At 47.4% G+C, this 18294-nt stretch overlaps 3 protein-coding genes and 2 non-coding genes across 8 annotated transcripts; 1 reads left to right on the plus strand and 4 right to left on the minus strand.

The window, feature by feature from the left end:
• Positions 1 to 201: 201 nt before the first annotated feature.
• On the plus strand, positions 202 to 1345 carry MCCD1 (mitochondrial coiled-coil domain 1). The gene is made up of 2 exons (XM_032398457.1): positions 202 to 602; positions 1128 to 1345. Exons 1-2 carry the CDS (start codon positions 435 to 437, stop codon positions 1311 to 1313), a joined length of 354 nt encoding a protein of 117 aa, XP_032254348.1. The 5' UTR covers positions 202 to 434; the 3' UTR covers positions 1314 to 1345.
• A 154-nt stretch (positions 1346 to 1499) lies between these two features.
• DDX39B (DExD-box helicase 39B) lies at positions 1500 to 14446 on the minus strand. 3 transcript variants are annotated; one of them, XM_032398454.1, is made up of 11 exons: positions 14258 to 14355; positions 12684 to 13032; positions 11558 to 11685; positions 11167 to 11259; positions 7111 to 7294; positions 5905 to 6023; positions 3500 to 3631; positions 2666 to 2775; positions 2430 to 2574; positions 2143 to 2290; positions 1500 to 1817 (listed from the first exon to the last, which is right to left on the minus strand). In XM_032398454.1, exons 2-11 carry the CDS (start codon positions 12892 to 12894, stop codon positions 1801 to 1803), a joined length of 1287 nt encoding a protein of 428 aa, XP_032254345.1. In that variant the 5' UTR covers positions 12895 to 13032; positions 14258 to 14355; the 3' UTR covers positions 1500 to 1800. The 3 variants fall into 3 exon arrangements, with proteins under 3 accessions (XP_032254345.1, XP_032254346.1, XP_032254347.1); XM_032398455.1 differs by lacking the exon at positions 14258 to 14355 and adding an exon at positions 13970 to 14249; XM_032398456.1 differs by having other exon boundaries at positions 1638 to 1817; positions 12684 to 12928; positions 14258 to 14446.
• On the minus strand, positions 6983 to 7059 carry LOC116628293. The gene has a single exon (XR_004298607.1). It is a non-coding gene; the product is annotated as a small nucleolar RNA SNORD83 (small nucleolar RNA).
• Positions 13445 to 13522, minus strand: LOC116628292. The gene has a single exon (XR_004298606.1). It is a non-coding gene; the product is annotated as a small nucleolar RNA SNORD83 (small nucleolar RNA).
• Positions 14447 to 15956: 1510 nt separating the features above from the next.
• On the minus strand, positions 15957 to 18282 carry ATP6V1G2 (ATPase H+ transporting V1 subunit G2). Of its 2 annotated transcripts, none has more exons than XM_032398478.1 (3): positions 18145 to 18282; positions 17594 to 17694; positions 15957 to 17083 (listed from the first exon to the last, which is right to left on the minus strand). In XM_032398478.1, the coding sequence occupies exons 2-3, from the start codon at positions 17651 to 17653 to the stop codon at positions 16910 to 16912; spliced, it is 234 nt and encodes a 77-aa protein (XP_032254369.1). In that variant the 5' UTR covers positions 17654 to 17694; positions 18145 to 18282; the 3' UTR covers positions 15957 to 16909. The 2 variants fall into 2 exon arrangements, with proteins under 2 accessions (XP_032254369.1, XP_032254368.1); XM_032398477.1 differs by having other exon boundaries at positions 17965 to 18149.
• Positions 18283 to 18294: the final 12 nt, after the last annotated feature.

An 18294-nucleotide genomic window follows, 5' to 3' on the forward strand; every position in this document is an offset into this window, starting at 1 on the left:
AGCCGAAGGCAGACACTTAACGACTGAGCCACCCAGGCGCCCCTGGGCACCAGTCTTCTAAAGCAAGTTCTGCCTGGGGCACCTGGGTGCCTCTGTTGGTTAAGCATCTGCCTTCAGCTCAGGTCATGATCCCAGGATCCTGGGAAGGAGGCCCATGTCTGGCTTCCTGCTCAGTGGGGAACCTGCTTCTCCCTCTCCCCCCTGCTCTTGCTCTAAAATAAATAAAATCTTTAAAAATAAAGGAAGTTCTGCCTCAACTGGCAGAACTTTTTCACATCAGGAAGACTCTGTCTGGGGCCAGGTTGGGAGGGAGGTAAAGGTAGGGGCAGGGCCCTGGGCAGGGCCAGTCACTGAAGCGAGGCCAAGGCCTGGAGGGAAGGAGCCAGTTCCTGGTGGCTGTTGGGCAGTTCAGACAGCTCGCTGCTACACCAGCCATGGTACTCCCTCTGCCCTGGCTCTCATGTTGCTGCCGTCGCCTCCTCCTGCCTTCCTGGCCCCCGGGCCCCCATGGCTCCTGGAGGTGCTGCTCCCAGAGCCCCAAGACAAGCACACAAGAGCTGACCAGCTCCACATGCAGTGGGAAGATAAGGTCATCCCCAAGGGTAAGTGGCACCGAGAGCGGGGGCAGAGGGTAGGGGGGAGGAGGGGGTAGTAATCCCTTTAATCTTGTGTCACAGGCCTGCTCCAAGTAGATACCCCCCCCACCCCCAGAGCTCTTGGCCTAGTTCCAACTCCTAGATCCCCAGCACCTTCCCCACCCCCACCCCTCTCTAGACCTTAGGGCTCCCTCTCCCCACAGCCCTCCCTCCCTGCAGAGTCCATGAAGTCCTTGGACAGGAATTTCCCCTAACAGTTAATTATTTCTTAGTGGGGGGAGGGACAGCCAGTCCTCTCCTCTCCATATCCTCCCTTGTACAAGGAGTCCAGTTATAACCCCTGAGCAGCAAACTGCCCCCCCCCAAGGGTCTTATGCCTAAGACCAGAAGCTACCTTGGCTTCACAGTACAGATGACCTTAATACAACAGGGTTTAAAGGTTTAAACTTGAGAGGCAGAACGCCTGACTTCCAGCAAGCCTCAGCCCCCTGCCTGGGCTGATGCTCCCTCCCCTCTGCCCCCCTCACTCAGGGTCCCAGGCCCCGCCCCACAGCTGAGCTGGCCCAAGCCGAGGAGTTGCTGGAGCAGCAGCTGGAGCTGTACCAGGCCCTACTGGAAGGGCAAGAAGGGGCTTGGGAAGCCCAGGCCCTGGTGCTCAAGATCCAGAAGCTGAAGGAACAGATGAGGAGACACCGAGAGAGCCTAGGAGACGCCTAAGCTTTCCACCAGTTCCCACTTTACCTTCTAACACTGGAAACACTACATACCACCCACACTGGGCCTCTGGGTCAGAAACATCCCAGCCCCTCCCAGGCCACTAAGAAAAATGTAAGTAGCAAGGAGCCATGGCCTCTGCATTCTTAGTCACATCGCCCTCCCCTCTAACCTGGGCCCCACAGAAGGGCACACAGTCTTTACAGAAATATACACTGAATCATGGCCTAACCTCACCCTAAATCCAATAAAGGGATGGAGCACTTACAGACACCACAGACGCATACGTTTTTTAGTTTTGTTAAAAAAAATTCAGACAATTCAGGAAATACGGGTTTAGGAGCGGTGGTGATGCAAAAGGGGGGAAGCCATGGGGTGGGGGTGGGGGTCGTCAGGGCTAGGTGGCAGTAGTGTCTCCTTCACCCCATGCCTGCTGTCATCTCCTGAAGAGGGACAGACCGTCACGTTCCAAAATGGGTGGGTGAGTCCTCTACCGCGTCTGTTCAACTGGAGGGAAAACATGGCACAATTAGGACAAGACATGGAAAAGGCAGGGCTGACAGAAACACCACCCACCCCCATACATGCAGAGGTCTGTAGTTTGTGGGTGCAGAGGATAAGCTGGGGGTGGGGAAAGATAGTTTGTCAAGAGAAAGAGACCTACAGGTCAACTAAACATCCCAACAGGGGCATCAAGATCAGGGGCACACAAACTTGCTAAGTGCCTCTTACGCACCAGAGACTTTATGTACATGAGATTCAAGACAAACACACTAGGGAACAAGGAGACTCTGAAGAGTTGAGAAGACAGTTTCCTGAGATCCATACTCACTGTAGGAGGAAATGTCTATCTCATCAGGCAGCTCACTAATATTGACTTCAAAGCGATCCTGCACGTCATTGAGGATCTTGGCATCATTTTCATCCGACACAAACGTGATGGCCAAGCCCTTGGTGCCAAACCGACCTGCTCGGGCCACCTGGAAGGAGACAGAGGGTAGCACTGGGAAGACCCCAAAATAGGAAGACACCCAAAGGAGGGATGAAAAAGGTATGAAGACACAGAAAATCAGGCAGCAGCAGGGGACAGTGGGATGCCCGTGTAGGTGTGGAGCTTACCCGATGCAGGTAGGTGTCGGAATCCTCAGGCATGTCATAGTTGAAGGCAATGTTCACCCGCTCAATATCCATGCCTCGGCCAAATAGGTTGGTAGCCACAAGAATTCGTCGTTGAAAATCTTTAAATTGCTGATACCGAGAAAGCCTTTGTGAAATTAGAAAAATGTTGAGTCCCTTTGCTCAATGGTCTCTTTTCCTTCCCAAGGACAAAAAACATCTTTCCACCTCTGACTCACCTCTCCTCCTGGGGCATCCCTCGGTGGATGGCAATGGCTGGGAAGTTCTGCTCCACCAGGAGCTGGGCCAAGGCAATGCAACGCTGCACAGACTTCACAAAGATCACCACCTGGGTGTGTGACAGGCGATGTGGGTACATGTGGGATATGTGAGAGATTATGTGCGAGAAGAGTGTTCAGTAACTACACTCTTCCAAAGAAATTCCTCCTAATCCCCATCACATATTCCTCTTCTGTTCTAAATACAACTTAGCCTTTCTTACTCAGCTCTGATTTTTCCTGAGCAGACATGCTACAGAGAAGGTACAGAGAATAGTAACCAAAACTACCAGGTATGTTAGGAGACAAGAGGCTAATGGTAAAAATGAGCAAGTGCTAAAAAGTCAAACTAAAGTCTGGAAAGATCTTGACCAGTATTTCCTGCTCATCAGAAACACGCATAAGCAACCTACCTTTAAGTTTTTGGTGCAAATAAACCACCCAACAGGTTAGGTTATGGAACACTTCTTCTCGGTAAATAGCATGAGAAGAAACAAATTTAAGAACCTAGCAAACCCAAGATATTTTGGAACTTTTACCAGCTTATGAAATCCCCTCTTCTTTATTGAGCTTTTTCTTTACTAAACACCTGGCTGTGACAGCCATGGAACAGAAAAGCAGCTCTCACCCTGTTTAAATTCTCATTTAAAAGAATTTCACTTAAAAGGCAATTTCTCCACCGTTCTCGAGAAGCTCACATCACATATGTCATGTCCTCAATAAAAGGGTACTTAACCAGGTTTCTGCTACAGTTGGAGACGTGCTCATCCCCCTACTGGACCTTGAACAACTGACCTGATTGAACTCAAGGACATCGAGAAGGTCAAAGAGCTTCCGGTTCTTCTCGTTGTCCTTCAGTTTCACGTAGTACTGCTGCAACCCATGCAGCGTCAGCTTCGTCTCATCATCCACGAAGATCTCCATTGGCTGGGGGGGGAGGGGGAGTAGGGGGTGGGGAACGGGAGGAGGGCAGAGTGGGGGGGTTAAACCTGGGGGGGTGGAGGAACTTATCTCCAATACACCCCATGGGGGGATGGGGAGAAGAGAAGACTGAAAACCCCACCACACCCCCAAAAATACCCCCATTTTAATGTGGTCTCTTCCACATTAGCTCTAATTTCCTTCCTATCAGATGAGTTTTAAGACTGCCCAACCTCAAACTGTCATGGGAAGGGAACTTTGCAGGGAGGAAAAGGAGGAGTGAGACCACCCAATGGCAAGAAGCCATTACCTCAAAGTGAGGTGGCAGAGGAAAGAAAACAATGGGAGATGATCCCCAAAGGGAGAATGTGATCCAAACGCCTGGGAATTGATGGGACAGGGTGACTCAAGGTCAGAGTAACTCCACCACAGCTGGTTGTAAAAATATAGGGGGAAGACAGGGATTGTTCCATTTGAGTATTCTCTCAACTAAGAGAATCAGGGGGTGCCTGGGTGGCTCAGTGGGTTAAGCGTCTGCCTTCAGCTCAGGTCATGATCTCAGGGTCCTTGGATCAAGCCCCACGTCAGGCTCCCTCCTCAGTGGGGAGTCTGCTTCTCCCTCCCCCTCTGCCCCACCACCTACTTGTGCACGCACTCTCTAATAAATCTTTAAAAAAATTTTAAAAAACCCACTAAGAGAATCAGATCCACATCAGGAGGGTGGGTATCTGTTAAGATCAGAATGCTACAATGGATGGTCTCAAAACTGGCATGAAAGAGAAGCAAAAGTTACTCAAGGTGAGTAACAACTTGCCCTCAGACCACAAGGGAATTGTTTAGATGGCACCCACTGGACTCTGAACTAAGAGTCAAACCAACTATAGTGTTACAGGGACGGTACCAATAAATGGTGTTAAAAAACAAAATTCAGAGCAGCAGATACACATTCATCTTAAAAAACACACACACACATACACACACACAAAACCCTTGAAGGGGAGGAAGTAGCATAAAAAAATATAAATTGACACAAGACTCAACTCCTGAGTCCAAGTTTCCTAGCACTCTTCACTAACCTGGGGACGTAATTAATATCAACACCCAGGGTCCAAGATTTCAGGAAAGGATGTGTGGCACGGGAGAAAACCAGAAGCCCAATCCCAGAAAGCAGGGTAGCAAAGGCAGGCTTTTCAAAAAGAAGTTCCATGGCCTCCTTCAAATCTAATCTTAGCCCCAAGTATAGCTAAAAATAGTTAACACCCCATGGGAAAGAGCAGTACAGGATGGGGAAAGAATACACTGCACTGTTTATACAACAGGCCCCATCTAGCCCCAAACCCTAACACCCACCTGGTTACATCCAAGTGGAGCTCCTCACTTTACCTTTCCCATATCCCTCTCCTTTGAGTATTAAAAAATTGTTTTTAAAAAGAAAAAAAAAATCTACCCCCCCTTTCAGGACACCCCTCCCCCCAACACATATGGGGGGAAACGGGGAGCACGGCACGCCTTGGATTCAGGAAAAAAACCGGGAACAGAAAAAGAGGCTGGTTTGGTCCTCAGCTTCCTGGTCAGGTTTCCCCGCGGCCTCCGCTGCCGCCATCCACCGCTGGGTGCCGTCCGCATTTCCCCCGCCGCTCCACGGTGCTTCTCCGCTGCCGGCTCACATCAACCGAGATTCCAGATGGGTGCGAGGAGGTATGGACGGGAAGGAGTAAGGGATTGGGGACTGAGGTGCCAAAGGCCCCCACCCCTGGAGGTGGGGAGGGAGCGGATTCATTTGTGCTGTTTGCTCTTCTTTTGGACATGCCCTGCCATCTGTCTGTCCCTCTCTTGCTCTCCTGCCACCGGAAAAGTTATGAGTTTTGGGGAGCAGAAGGCTCCAACTGTCTGCTCGATGCCACCTTGAGGGTGCGTGGCTGTAAAGAGGTGTGTAGGAGACGATGGGTGGGTGGTAGGGCAGAAAATTCTGCCCTCCCCCAAAAAGGAAGAAGAGGTTCAAAAATGCTGTGATGATGGGGGAAAAAAAAAAAAAGGTCGAACACTACCCGCTCTCAAGTTAACCCGACCAAGTCTTCCGGAGTTTCCCTGGCGCCCGCGCAGACCCTAACACTAGCTGTCTCTGCCTCTGTGTGTCTCTTCAAGGAGTCATCACTCCCAGATGGGCACGTGCCCCCTTCTTGGCACTTGAAGGACAAGGGAGTCTGGAGGAAGAGGGTGCGGAAGGGGAGGAGGCAGTGGGCGGGGAGTGGAGGGAGAGAAGGTAGAAGGGTATTTACGTCTTGCATGAACTTGCGGCAGACAGGACGGATCTCTTTGCTCAAGGTAGCACTGAACATCATGACCTGCTTCTCATGGGGGGTCATGCGAAAAATTTCCTGGACATCCCGACGCATGTCTACAAGAAAAAGGAAAAAAATCATAGGAGAAAAGCAGCATGTATCAGACAAAAACCAGAGACTGCCTCCCCAACGAGGTGAAGACTGCTGGAAATGGGTAAGCAAGATTCATTTCACAGCAAGATTGGTCTCAGGTACTCTATTCACTTGAACCACCATAAAATCACATCCATTGCAGTAACACCATGGAAATAACATACAATGGAATTTGAAATAAAGACTTGAGATCAGGTTAACCCGATTCCACTTTTGTGTTTTAACCAAGGAAGAAGATAACGAAATCCCAAATATCACAATTATGATATGGAGATGAAACCCACTGCAGAGGCTCACAAGCCTAAAACCCTTGAGAAATGCTTTACAAGGCCCTTCTCCCTACTTTCTCCCCATGCCCCAGCTATCTACAAATACTGCACACCTAATTACATTCTAGCTGTCAGAGTCCATTCCACGCTTCCTCTGGATCACACTTTTTATCCAGCCAGGCAAGTGAGATCTCTCTACCTCAAGCCCACCTTATAGCTCGCCATCTGTAATAGCCAAAAATCAGCTGAAATGACTTATCCCTGGGGCTATGTCCATCCCCCCTCTCTCATTTATTAAACGTGAGTTCTTACAGTTTTCCTTTCTTGTGGCATACCGGACTACAGAAAATCCCATAAACTCTCCACATTAATCCTGACGTCTAAAGATCTATTCAGCTATAAATTTGGATATACGCTGTGCAGGGGATGCCAAAGAGTAAACAATCTTCCTTCTTCAGTTTATTATCTCCCCAAACACCCAGCATAAAAACCCATGAAGGAAAGAATAGTGGTGTGACTGATGTCTAAGATCAGCAAAGCCACTCCTCTCAAAGAAAAAGAAACCTCCACCACAGAAAGGAAGGACAAAACACCGTTCCCCTTGATCACCAAGGTTGCTTAAAAAGCCTAACAAAAACCAAGAGGGGAGCCAGAGCCATCAGTCCTGGGTGACAGATGAAGAGTCGTCCTGGCACTGAAGTGCTCCTATATCAAATAAACATCATCTGGCTCTGAAGGGCAATGCCCAGATCGCTAGCCCCATCCCAGCGCTGCCACTCACCGAGCTGTTCAAGCATCTTATCACATTCATCCAAGATAAAGTGTTTAATGTGTTTGAGATTGAGGCTCTTATTTCGAGCCAGGGCGAGGATGCGGCCAGGGGTCCCCACAACAATATGCGGGCAGTTCTTCTTCAGCACCTCTTCATCCTTCTTGATAGACAGACCACCAAAAAACACCGCGACCTGTATTAACCGAGGAGAAAACAGTGTCTCACAAGGAAGGAAAGAGTCCAATCTCCCCACAGCTCCCTTCCTTTCAATTTAAACGAATTCTTAGAACATTTCAAAGCTAGAAGGAACATCAAAGGTCACCCAACCTAAAATTCTTATTATGTTCCCCAGACACTGAAGAAACAAAAGTGACTTGCCCAAAGTCATGTGACTAATCAGGGCAGTGAGGACTAGCGTTTTCTTCTGACTTAATCTAATAATCTTCCTTCCCCTGGTGCTATGGCCAGACTTCACTCTAAGAATGAGGACAGCAAGGGGCGCCTGGCTGGCTCAGTCAGTAGACCACATGACTCCTGATTTCAGGGTTTGAGTTTGAGCCCCACACTGGGTGTAAATTATAAATAAATAAACCCTAAAAACAAAAGGATAACAAGAAATAGTAATCACCAGACTGCAGAGTGCCACACAGCGCTCACAGAATATCAAGTTTTCCTAACTAAACTCAGATCTTTTTATTCTTTCTTTCTTCTCTTTCTTTCTTCCTGCTTTCTCTCTCTTTTTTTTCAAGTAGGCTCCATGCCCAGTGTGGAGCCCAATGCAGGGTGTGAACTCACGACCCAGAAATCAAGACCTGAACCAAGATCAAGAGTCGGACACTCAACTGAATGAGCCACCCAGGTGCCTCTGAAGATTTTTAAACACCTTTTTGAACAAACCCTATGAAATTACTGATTCAAGGTAAACATATTACTCCATATTAAAAACATTAGGGAAAGATTTGTTGTGGATGTAAGCCTTAATACAATATCAAATGACACCAGAAACTGCTTTCTAGTTTCAGAAAGATCAATCACAGGATCACACTGTCAGAATAAACCTAAAATCACTAATTATGGGACAACCAAATTTGCAACAGAACAGGAAATACACAGGTATCAACTCAAGAATTCTTTAAAAAATTTTTTTTTTTTTTAAGATTTTTTATTTATTTGCGAGAGAGACAATGAGAGACAGAGAGCATGAGAGGGAGGAGGGTCAGAGGGAGAAGCAGACTCCCTGCTGAGCAGGGAGCCTGATGTGGGACTCGATCCCGGGACTCCAGGATCATGACCTGAGCCGAAGGCAGTCGCTTAACCAACTGAGCCACCCAGGCGCCCTCAACTCAAGAATTCTTGCCAAAAATGTTTAACTTCAATTAGCTGAGCTTTCAAATATTATTTCTGTTAAAGGAAATACGGAAAGAAAACAACTCAAACAACACTGTAAGGGAGTAAAACCAGACAAATCCAGACGTAGGATATTCTGTAGAACTAGCCCAACCTCAAACAAGTCACTATAGCACAATTTTAAACAAAATAAAACGTCATGACAATTTATATTTGATCTTAACACCAAGAATATTCTGTTTTGAGGCACAGTTGAAAGAGCATGCAACTCTTGATCTCCGGGTTGTGAGCTTGAGCCCCACCCTGGGTGTGGAGATTACTAAAAAAAAAAAAATAAACTTAAAAAAAAATTCTTTCTTGGGGCGCCTGGGTGGCTCAGTCGTTCAGCATCTGCCTTCGGCTCAGGTCGTGATCCCAGGGTCCTGGGATCGAGCCCATCGGGCTCCCTGCTCTGTGAGAAGCCTGCTTCTCCCTCTCCCACTCCCCCTGCTTGTGTTCTCTCTCTTGCTCTCTAATAAATAAATAAAATCTTTAAAAAAAAAAATCCTCTTTTAAACCGCATAAACTGGTAAGTTGGACCTATAGAGGAGGAAATGCAACCCTCGCTCACTAATAAGCCAGCAATAAATGTTTCAACAGTCAGAACAACGGAAACTGTTTTCTGGTTTTCAACTTTTATAATCAACCACCAGCAAGACTACCTGGTGGAAGGACAACGACACTGACAATGTAAGAAGATAGATACGCATAATACACACACACACACACACAGGGCATTTAAATTATTTTTAAAGAATTAAAATTAATTTTCATGTAACAAAAGAATAATGTAAACCGTCTGATCTTTCATGAAAAGAAGTAAAAAACACCCGGAATTTGATAAAATGAGAGAACAGTGCCTAATACTTGGTGTCACAGAACCATTAGGGAAAAAAGGAAAAAAAGGTTAACTAATGATTAACTTCTGTGAGGTGCGATCAGAGATAGGAGAACAAAAATCTTTTCATTATGAGACCTTTTAAATTACTCCAACATATTTACCCCACTCAGATACTGCTATTACTACTTTGGTTTTTAAGACTACTTTTCTTTCTCTAATTAACATATAACATATTATTTGTTTCAGGAGTAGAGGTCTGTGATTCATCAGTGAAGACTACTTTTAGGGGGCGCCTGGGTGGCTCAGTTGGTTAGGCGTCTGCCTTCGGCTCAGGTCATGATCCCGGAGTCCTGGGATCGAGCCCCACATCGGGCTCCTTGCTCGGTGGGGAGCCTGCTTCTCCCTCTCGCACTCCCCCTGCTTGTACTTTCTCGCTTGCTCTAATAAATAAATAAAATCACTAAAAAAAAAAAGACTACTTTTAGTTTAAGACTACTTTAGTTTAAGGGGCGCCTGGGTGGCTCAGTCGTTAAGTGTCTGCCTTCGGCTCGGGTCCTGGGCTCCCTGCTCAGCGGGAAGCCTGCTTCTCCCTCTCCTACTCCCCCTGTGTTCCCTCTCTTGCTGTGTCTGTCAAATAAATAAAATCTTTTTTTTAAAAAAAAGGACTACTTTAGTTTAGCTCAGTTAAGCATCTGACCTCCACTCAGGTTGGGACTGAGCCCCACATGGGGGCTCCCTCTGCCCACCCCCCCCCCCCCGGCTCATGCGTGTTCCCTCTCAAAAAAAAACAAAATCTCTAAAAAAAAAAAAAAAAGTGACTATTTTTAGATTAGGGCTAGGACTCAACACGTAAAGTAATGAGTAACAGGAGAAAATAGCAACAATCCAAACAAAAGTACTGTTCTTCACCACATCCTAGCCAGGAGTAGAAAGTTATACACATCAGTGCTTCTCAAACTCCAATTACCTGGAGATCTTGTTAGAATGCATATTCATACTCAGTAGGTCTGGGGTGGTACCCACATAATCTGCATTTCCATCAAGCTTCCAAATGATGCTGTAACTATGGGTTTGGGAACCACACTATGAAAATCAAGATTATATATGGAAACAACCCAAGCCTATTCCGTTGTGGCCCCCAAACATCTTCCGATTTTCTGCCATTTTAAAGAATCCTCAAAAATTACACACCACACTAGAGGTATTTTGGAGCTCTTAGCCTTCTCTTGCCACAGACCCTAAAATTCTCAAACTGTCAACCACAGCACAGTGAAATAAAAGTCAATATGAATAAGTAGTTAACAAAAGTGTGGTATCGTGGTAAGCATCCTCCATAGACCATTCATGCAGTCTCCTGCTGCACAGCTATATTAACATAAGGTAACCTAATGCTTCTCCAAAATTAGAATGTAAGCAAACATCTCAGAAATTACAATGTATTCGGGCGCCTGGGTGGCTCAGTTGGTTAAGCGACTGCCTTCGGCTCAGGTCATGATCCTGGAGTCCCTGGATCGAGTCCCGCATCGGGCTCCCTGCTCGGCAGGGAGTCTGCTTCTCCCTCTGACCCTCCTGACCCTCCCCCCTCTCATGTGCTCTCTCTCTCAGTCTCTCTCTCTCAAATAAATAAATAAAATCTTTAAAAAAAAAAAAAAAAGAAATTACAATGTATTCAAGTGATCCCTGTAACATAAATCTCTTGCACACCAAAGTTTGCAGAAACTTACTAGCTATTACATGTAATTTAACAACTGTGGACATGAAGACTGCTGGTCTACAAGTCTTCAATGCCTTCAACGCCCCACACCCTCACCCTCCCAGGTCTCTTTACCCTGGCTTACCTTGACATTGGGCATGTATTTAGAGAAGCGCTCATACTCCTTGCTGATCTGAAAAGCCAACTCCCGAGTGTGACACATCACCAGCACAGACACCTGGGGGGGGGGGCGGGGGGAGTAGATGGAGACAAACAGTTTATCCCTTTACTATGCCCTCTGGGGAAGCAAACTGTCACAAAAGCACATCTGGCAGATCATAAATGACTTCAACTCTGAAATCTAAACCGTTAACCCCATGCTTACTATGTAATATCCCCCATAACCATCAAAGGTGACAGAGGCCATCTTAGCAACAAACACTCATGGCTCCGGATGCATCACATGGCTAAGACAAAACACCCTTCTCGAATATTTCTAACCAAAATGTCTTCCACAGCACTTTCCCCCAGTGTACCTGTCCAGTAACTGGCTCCAGCTGTTGCAGTGTGGCCAGCACAAACACTGCTGTCTTCCCCATGCCTGACTTGGCCTGGCATAGGACATCCATTCCCAGAATGGCCTGAGGGATGCACTCATGCTGGACTAGAAGGCGGGGAAAAAAGAAAAATTAGACTTCAGTCTCCAGATAACTCCACCTTTTTTCCACCCTGCCAAACCCATTTCTCACCGTTCAATTCTTAAATGGTTATCAATTCCCAGACCCTTTCTACCTCTCTTCTCCCCCAAACTCATCCCAAAAGCAGACCTTCCTAGTTCTTTCACTTTAGCCTCCGACTCCAGTGCTCCCTCCTCCATCCTGCTAAAAACCCTCTTGCACCTACCAACAGCTCACCTTTAATGTTTCTGACTGTTCCTATTTTTCCTTAATCTGTAACAATCCATGACATGTGAGTGCCTGCCTCAGGCCATTTCTCCAACTTAGCTTGCCACGCTTTAGGCCACATAACCCTGCAACTCTGAAGGGCTTGGTAGCTGACCCAGAAGCCACCCACTTTAGATCAGCCATTAAGGTTTCCAGAGACCAGAGTTGGCCAACAGAGAGGGACTTAAGGTCCAACCAGCTCCTCTCTGGAAATTCAAAATTAGAAACCTAAATGACAAAATTAAAAACAAGCAGACAAGAAGAAAAACCAGTCAGAAGAACAAATGGCAGACCTCTAATTCATTTTTTTTTTTTTTAAAGATTTTATTTATTTATATGACACAGAGAGAGAGAGAGCTCAAGCAGGCAGAGCGGCAGGCAGAGGGACAGGGAGAAGCAAGTTCCCTGCTGAGCAGGGAGCCCGATGTGGGGCTCGATCCCAGGACACTGGGATCATGACCTGAGTCAAAGGCAGACGCTTAACCAACTGAGCCACCCAGGCGCCCCTTTAAGTCACTTTTCATGTCACTAGCTTCTCATGTTATCATGTATGAAAAACCCATCTATATAAATCTTTCCTACTGCTAAAACAGTTTTTGATCCTTTATCTCCTGATCTAGCCTAAATAAGTATGTACGACCTGAGAGACTGTTTAACACACCTGTTTCTTGTATCCTTAGAGAGCTTAATGAATACTCTATGCCGGGCAGAAATTTACCTTCTGATGGATGCTCAAAGCCACAGTCAACAATGGCCCGGAGCAACTCTGGCTTCAGCAGGAAGTCACGAAAGCCAGAGCTGTGGATGGAGACATAGGAGCCCTTGACATCCTTCTTGGCAGGGGCCTCAGCCCCATCTCCCCCAGCTGCTGTCTCCACCTCATCTTCTTCATAGTCCAAGAGCTCATTGTCCACATCGTTCTCTGCCATAACTGGGCCGGCAGGGGGAGAAGGGGAGGGGTCTCTGGATGGTTTCACGCAGAATAAGTGAAAACAAGGAAGGAGAGTGGGGGCTTGAACAACAGTTTAAAAAAACACACACACACACCCTAGTTTGTGATAGAAGAGCTAGGAAAAAAACAGATGGAAGACTTATTAGTCACGAGCAGAGCCTTCACCACCTCTCTTCCATCCCCACACACTTCCCACTTTCCCTAAACTGTGACACCTTTACCTGGAAAAAAAAAAACTAATAGGAACACAAAACATAAAAGCAAGAACAAACATAACACAGTGGTCCCAGGTGAAGTGGTTAAGACAAATTCCCAACAAGATTAGGATCAGAGTAGCATAAACCAGGAAGTAGGAAGGGGAGAACCAGCATATGAATTCCTGATCTGTAAGTAACAATAATGAAGAAAACAAAAATGAAAAGCAAAATATGACAAGGGAGTGCAGAATGGAGATGACAAGATAAAGATGAATCCTGAAAAATTCTCAAAGGAACTCTGCGCTTTCCCTATAATCTCCCTAACAAAGCAGCCATCAGTCAAGGGTGATAGATTAAGGTCATCATTGCGCAAAGCGCTCACTTCTCAAAATAAAAACATCATGTGGCTGCCATCCACGTCCCACTCCTCAGTAACCTCCTTCTGGTGCTTAATCCCTGTGTAATTGATGGGGGGGGGGGAGTGTAAGAGGAATGGCTCGGTCAAAAGTATTCATATCTTCCCCATACAATGAAAAAGAAAATAACTGATACACTCGCTACAGCTTTAACAAAAACTTTAGCAAGGGGTCTCACAACACCCTTGCGTTACTCCTCACGTGAGACTCCCTTCCGATAATCACACCATGACACCATGCATAAACATTTGGGAAATGTCCCAAATAAAGGTTGGTAAGTCCAGCTGAGAAAAGTCCAACTAGGCCCAGAAGCCGGCCGGCCCCTCCTCCTATTCCCACCTTGGGCCATGAAGAGGACCCAGAGAGGAGAAGGAAGGTGAAAAGAGCCCCGCCCTCCGCAAATGCCCAGGACCAAAGGACACCTAGAGCCGCCTCTCACCATCGCTAGGGCCTCCGATAAACGAGGAGCGCAGCGAAGGAGCAGGGAGCAAAAGGAACACAATGGCGCTGGGCCCACCATCTTGGATTGGGCCCCCTTGCATCCCTACCTCTACCCCCCCCGAAACTCTAAGAGCGCTGAAAACGAATGCAAGCAATAGAAATAATGACCCAACTAGGCCCCAGGGACCCGACCACAGCCTGTGCAAGCGGTATCAGGAGTCCATGGGACAGGATGACCGCAAAGAAATGCAGATGGAGGCGGATGATACCAAGCCCAAAAGCTTACCTGAGCAAGGCGAGCGCATATGGCGGCGGCAACAGCGACGAAGGAGGGACTCTGCCTTCACTTCCGGTTCTCGGCTTCCCTCTTACCCGGGACTCCCGCCTTCTCGCCTGCCAGCGCGCAGGCGCAAGAGACCGGAAGAAGATCCTTCCAGATTCAATAGTTCCGTGCGCGCTGGGGTTGCCTTTAAAAAATGCCTGTGTGAAAAAAAAATTTATTTTAAGCCACTTTTAACTCCTCCGCTACTGCAAGTAACAAAAGGCATAAAAGAAACTAGCATCATCTCCCACTGTTACCTTTTTTCTATTGTCCTCGTCTACTCCACGTCCCTCACCTCTTCCTTTAGTTTCTTGCCGGGCAGGTCTTCTCTCTGGGCACCCCTCCGTAGGCGCCCCGCTCGGTGGAACAGGATGGAGGGGGCTGGGAGTTCCCACGGGGTCCTTGGCCGGGTAGTCAAGGTGACCCGGGGGCGTCAGGAGCTAGTCTGACCCTAGCTGAGGGGAAGGAATGATCCTGACCCGTGCTCACGGGTCCTCCCCCTACCCTTTCCCCAGTGGTGGAGACGGTGGGCGGCATTTGCCTAAAATAATGTGGGCCGATGTAGTTGATGCCCCAAGGACCCCGAGGCTGATGGGCAGGTAATTCGAGGCAGGAATGTGTTCTGAATCCACTGAGTGGGGGACGGGGCGGTCTAGATTCTGCCTCAAGTGTTAAAGATAAATGGTGGGGCTTGAGAGTTACACAACATCCCATAAGTATTGTTAATTCGAGCAGACTGTCCTTAGCCCCGCTTCCAGCAGCCCCATTGTTCAGCTTGAATTTTTTCCTGAATGAAACCTTTGACACCCCAGTCTTTGATAGGCCTCAGAATCAGACGTGATGTCAACAAAAATGATAGCAAACGTTTGGCTCTTTACCTGTTATCACAGTTAACCGTTTGACACTAAGGAATAGATATCATTATTCCCATTCTATAACAAGCAAACAAATAAAGCAACATGTCCAAAGTAACAAAGCTAGTGCGGTGACAGAGCCAGGATACAAATACATTTTATTCTCTATTGTATCCGCCTCCCTGCTTAAAGAGTCTGGTTAATAATTACACTGTGGATTACCTCATTGGTTCAAGTCTTTGGCTTGGTGAAGCAGGGATTGTTTTCTGTGGCCAAGAGAAATAACAGTGATCCAAGGATGGTGTCATAGAAGGGCAGTTTTTCCGACTCTAAGTATCCCAAGTTTTGGGGCACCGGGGTGGCTCATTCTGTTAAGCGTCTGCTTTCGGCTCACGTCATGATCTCCAGGTCCTGGGATCAAGCCCCGCATCAGGCTCCCTGCTCAGCGAGGAGCCTGCTTCTCCCTCTCCCTTTGCCCCTCCCCCCATGTTCTCTTTCACTCTGCTCTCTCTCGAAAATAAATAAATATCTTGAAAAGAACAAGAAAGCAAGATAAGGAACAAAAAGTGCTTGTTCCTACACTGCAGCTTTTCTCTATAGTTGCCATCTATAGTTCTCAGGTTCCCAACGAGTAACCCCACCGTTGTTTCTCACTTTAGAGAAATAATAACACACTAGTTCCTTTTGTTTTTCCAACAAGTTTCAAAGAACAGCCCTTTGGGGTGTTTGGGGAATACATAAATAAAAAACAAGAGAGTGACTGAAAATGAGAAATGATGAAGCAAAAGGAAGCTGCTTCGACACACCAGTTGATTTGCCCATAGTTTTTTTATTGACACTTTTTCATTGTTACAAGGGAAAGGTGTTCAAGATGTAGAAAGGAAAGCCATGCATACAACGGAACATAGCATCACTTTAGATCTCAGGAAGCAGTGAGCATCTGATGGGTCTTCGGGGAAATCGGAAAAGGGGGAATCCAATAAAGGGAAAGACCAACTTAGAAACAAAAAGAAAGACTAAGAAATTCAACATCTTCCTGGAATCACAGTAGAGAGGCTAAACGAGGTCTTCATTACTTTTCAGGGATCATAAAGCTCTGGGGAAAGAGAGGTGGGAAGAACTAATTCTTCAGAGAATTACTAGGTTCACAGAATGAATGACTAGAGTTAGAGAACCGTTGACGAATGTGAGGCAACAGCTGTGTTTAGGTTTCGGCAGGTGGGCAGGGAGTGGTAATAATACCATAAAGCTACCATTTATTGAATCACAGCTACTAGATGCCAGGAACCACACTAGGCTCTTTACAGAGTGATTCCTAATCATTGCAGCAACCCTATAAGGTAGGTATTATTATCATCATCATTTTAGTCCCGTAGAGGAGGACATTGGACTAGGGGTTAAGTAGCTTGTCCTGTTCCAGCAAGTGGCAGGGTTGGGAAAGGGACTTCAGCCTGCCAGGCTCTGAAGCCAAAGTGTTTTTCACATCCCTACTTCTCCATGCTACAAATTTCAAAGAGGGGTCAGGTGAGGGTGACTTGGGAGTTTACAAGGTCCCAGTGAAGGTTAAAGAACAATAAGGAGATTCAGATCTGAGCAGGAGAACTTCTAAATTTCACAGAATTATTGGATCTTGCCCCTAGAATTTCCAGGGAATGGAGAGCAAGTGGGAAAGAAGCAGCGGAGATGGTGGGAGGTAATTTTGATTGGGGGATTTCTTTGAGGAAGGGAACTGGAAGGGAACAGTTAGGCCCTACGGTGGATCCTAGACAGCAATCCGGTAGTTGGGGTGGACCTGGGGCCTGACGTCGCAGACCATGCCAAGAAGTTGGGCCAGGACGCGTTCTCGGTTTCTCTGCTGGGAGCTCTGCATGCCCTGCACTTGGCGTCTTGTAGCCTGTTCCACCTCAGCCGACAAGTTCCCCTGGGAGCCCATGGCCTGGGGGGATTGGGAAAGGGATAGAAGAGAAAAAGGCAAAAGCAGAAACAGAGAAAGAAGGGTCCAGGCAGGTGGAGAGAAAGATCCTGGAGCAAGGCCAGGAAGAAAAGCCCTTGCCAAAACCACCCCCATCCCATGGAAATATCCAGACACCAAAGAAAGCAACACAATTCCCTTTCCTTTGGGACTTGACGTGCAACTTCATCCTAAAACAGACTGTAAAATCCCCACTACCTCACTACACCTGATCATAAAACTCTGCCTTCCACCCCAAATGACATCATACTCCACGTAGACGGTGGCAATTCCCCCCACAAGCTGTATAAGTCTTTCAAAATTCTCAGATTCTCTTCCTTATCACACATCTTTATCAATAATGTGGTCCCTCCTAAGGGTCCCCTTCAGCCCTTTACCACCTTATTTTCTTGTAGAGTCACACTGTCCACACCTTATCAGATACACCCACCACATTGCACCCTGGGGTCCCATCTCAACTCTCCCACTACTCACCGCCTGCTGCTTGCTCTGGAATTCCTGCTCTCGCTCTCTACGGTACTGCTCCACCTCCATCTGTGCCTCCTCCTTTGCCTGCTTCAGACGCCGGGCCTTCCCTGGAAGCAGAAGAAAGGACAGGGGGTAGGGGTAGACCCCCTCACAAAATGTGATAGTAGTGGTTATTCCTTTCCAGAAAGTTTTTCTGCCTTCTCTCAGCCAACCAGGTGCTAGATTCTAACACCCACCCATTTCTTCCCTCCTAATCAGCCATCCCAGCCCCAGCTTTCTCCCCACCAGCCTTGGATTTTCCCAGGGACTCGAATGTTTGCTTTCCCCCCACCCCAATTTTCTTTCCAGACTCCTAAGGGAGAGAAGAGGAGACTCACTCTTTCTGGCATCTGCCACCTTCTCAGCCGCCCGCTTCTCAGCTTGCAGGAGCTGCTGGATACCCTGGGACTGACTGGCCATTTCTGTCGTTATTGCTGATGCTCTTTCGGATGCTACCAAGGTACCAGATGGCTCCCCCCACCCCACCCCCAACACACACACACACATACACCGCCTACTTCTCCTCTTCCACCAGCTCCTTGCTGCAATCCTCCACCAACCCTGGGTCTTAGTGCTCCCCTTTTCCGCTCAGCCTCCTGCACCAGGTGTCTCCCCCAAACTGATCCTCCCATTGATGGCTGGTCTCTTCTCCCACGTCTACACTGGCA

Source organism: Phoca vitulina, unplaced genomic scaffold (assembly GCF_004348235.1).
Source record: "Phoca vitulina isolate PV1807 unplaced genomic scaffold, GSC_HSeal_1.0 scaffold116, whole genome shotgun sequence".
NCBI classification, from domain to species: domain Eukaryota; kingdom Metazoa; phylum Chordata; class Mammalia; order Carnivora; family Phocidae; genus Phoca; species Phoca vitulina.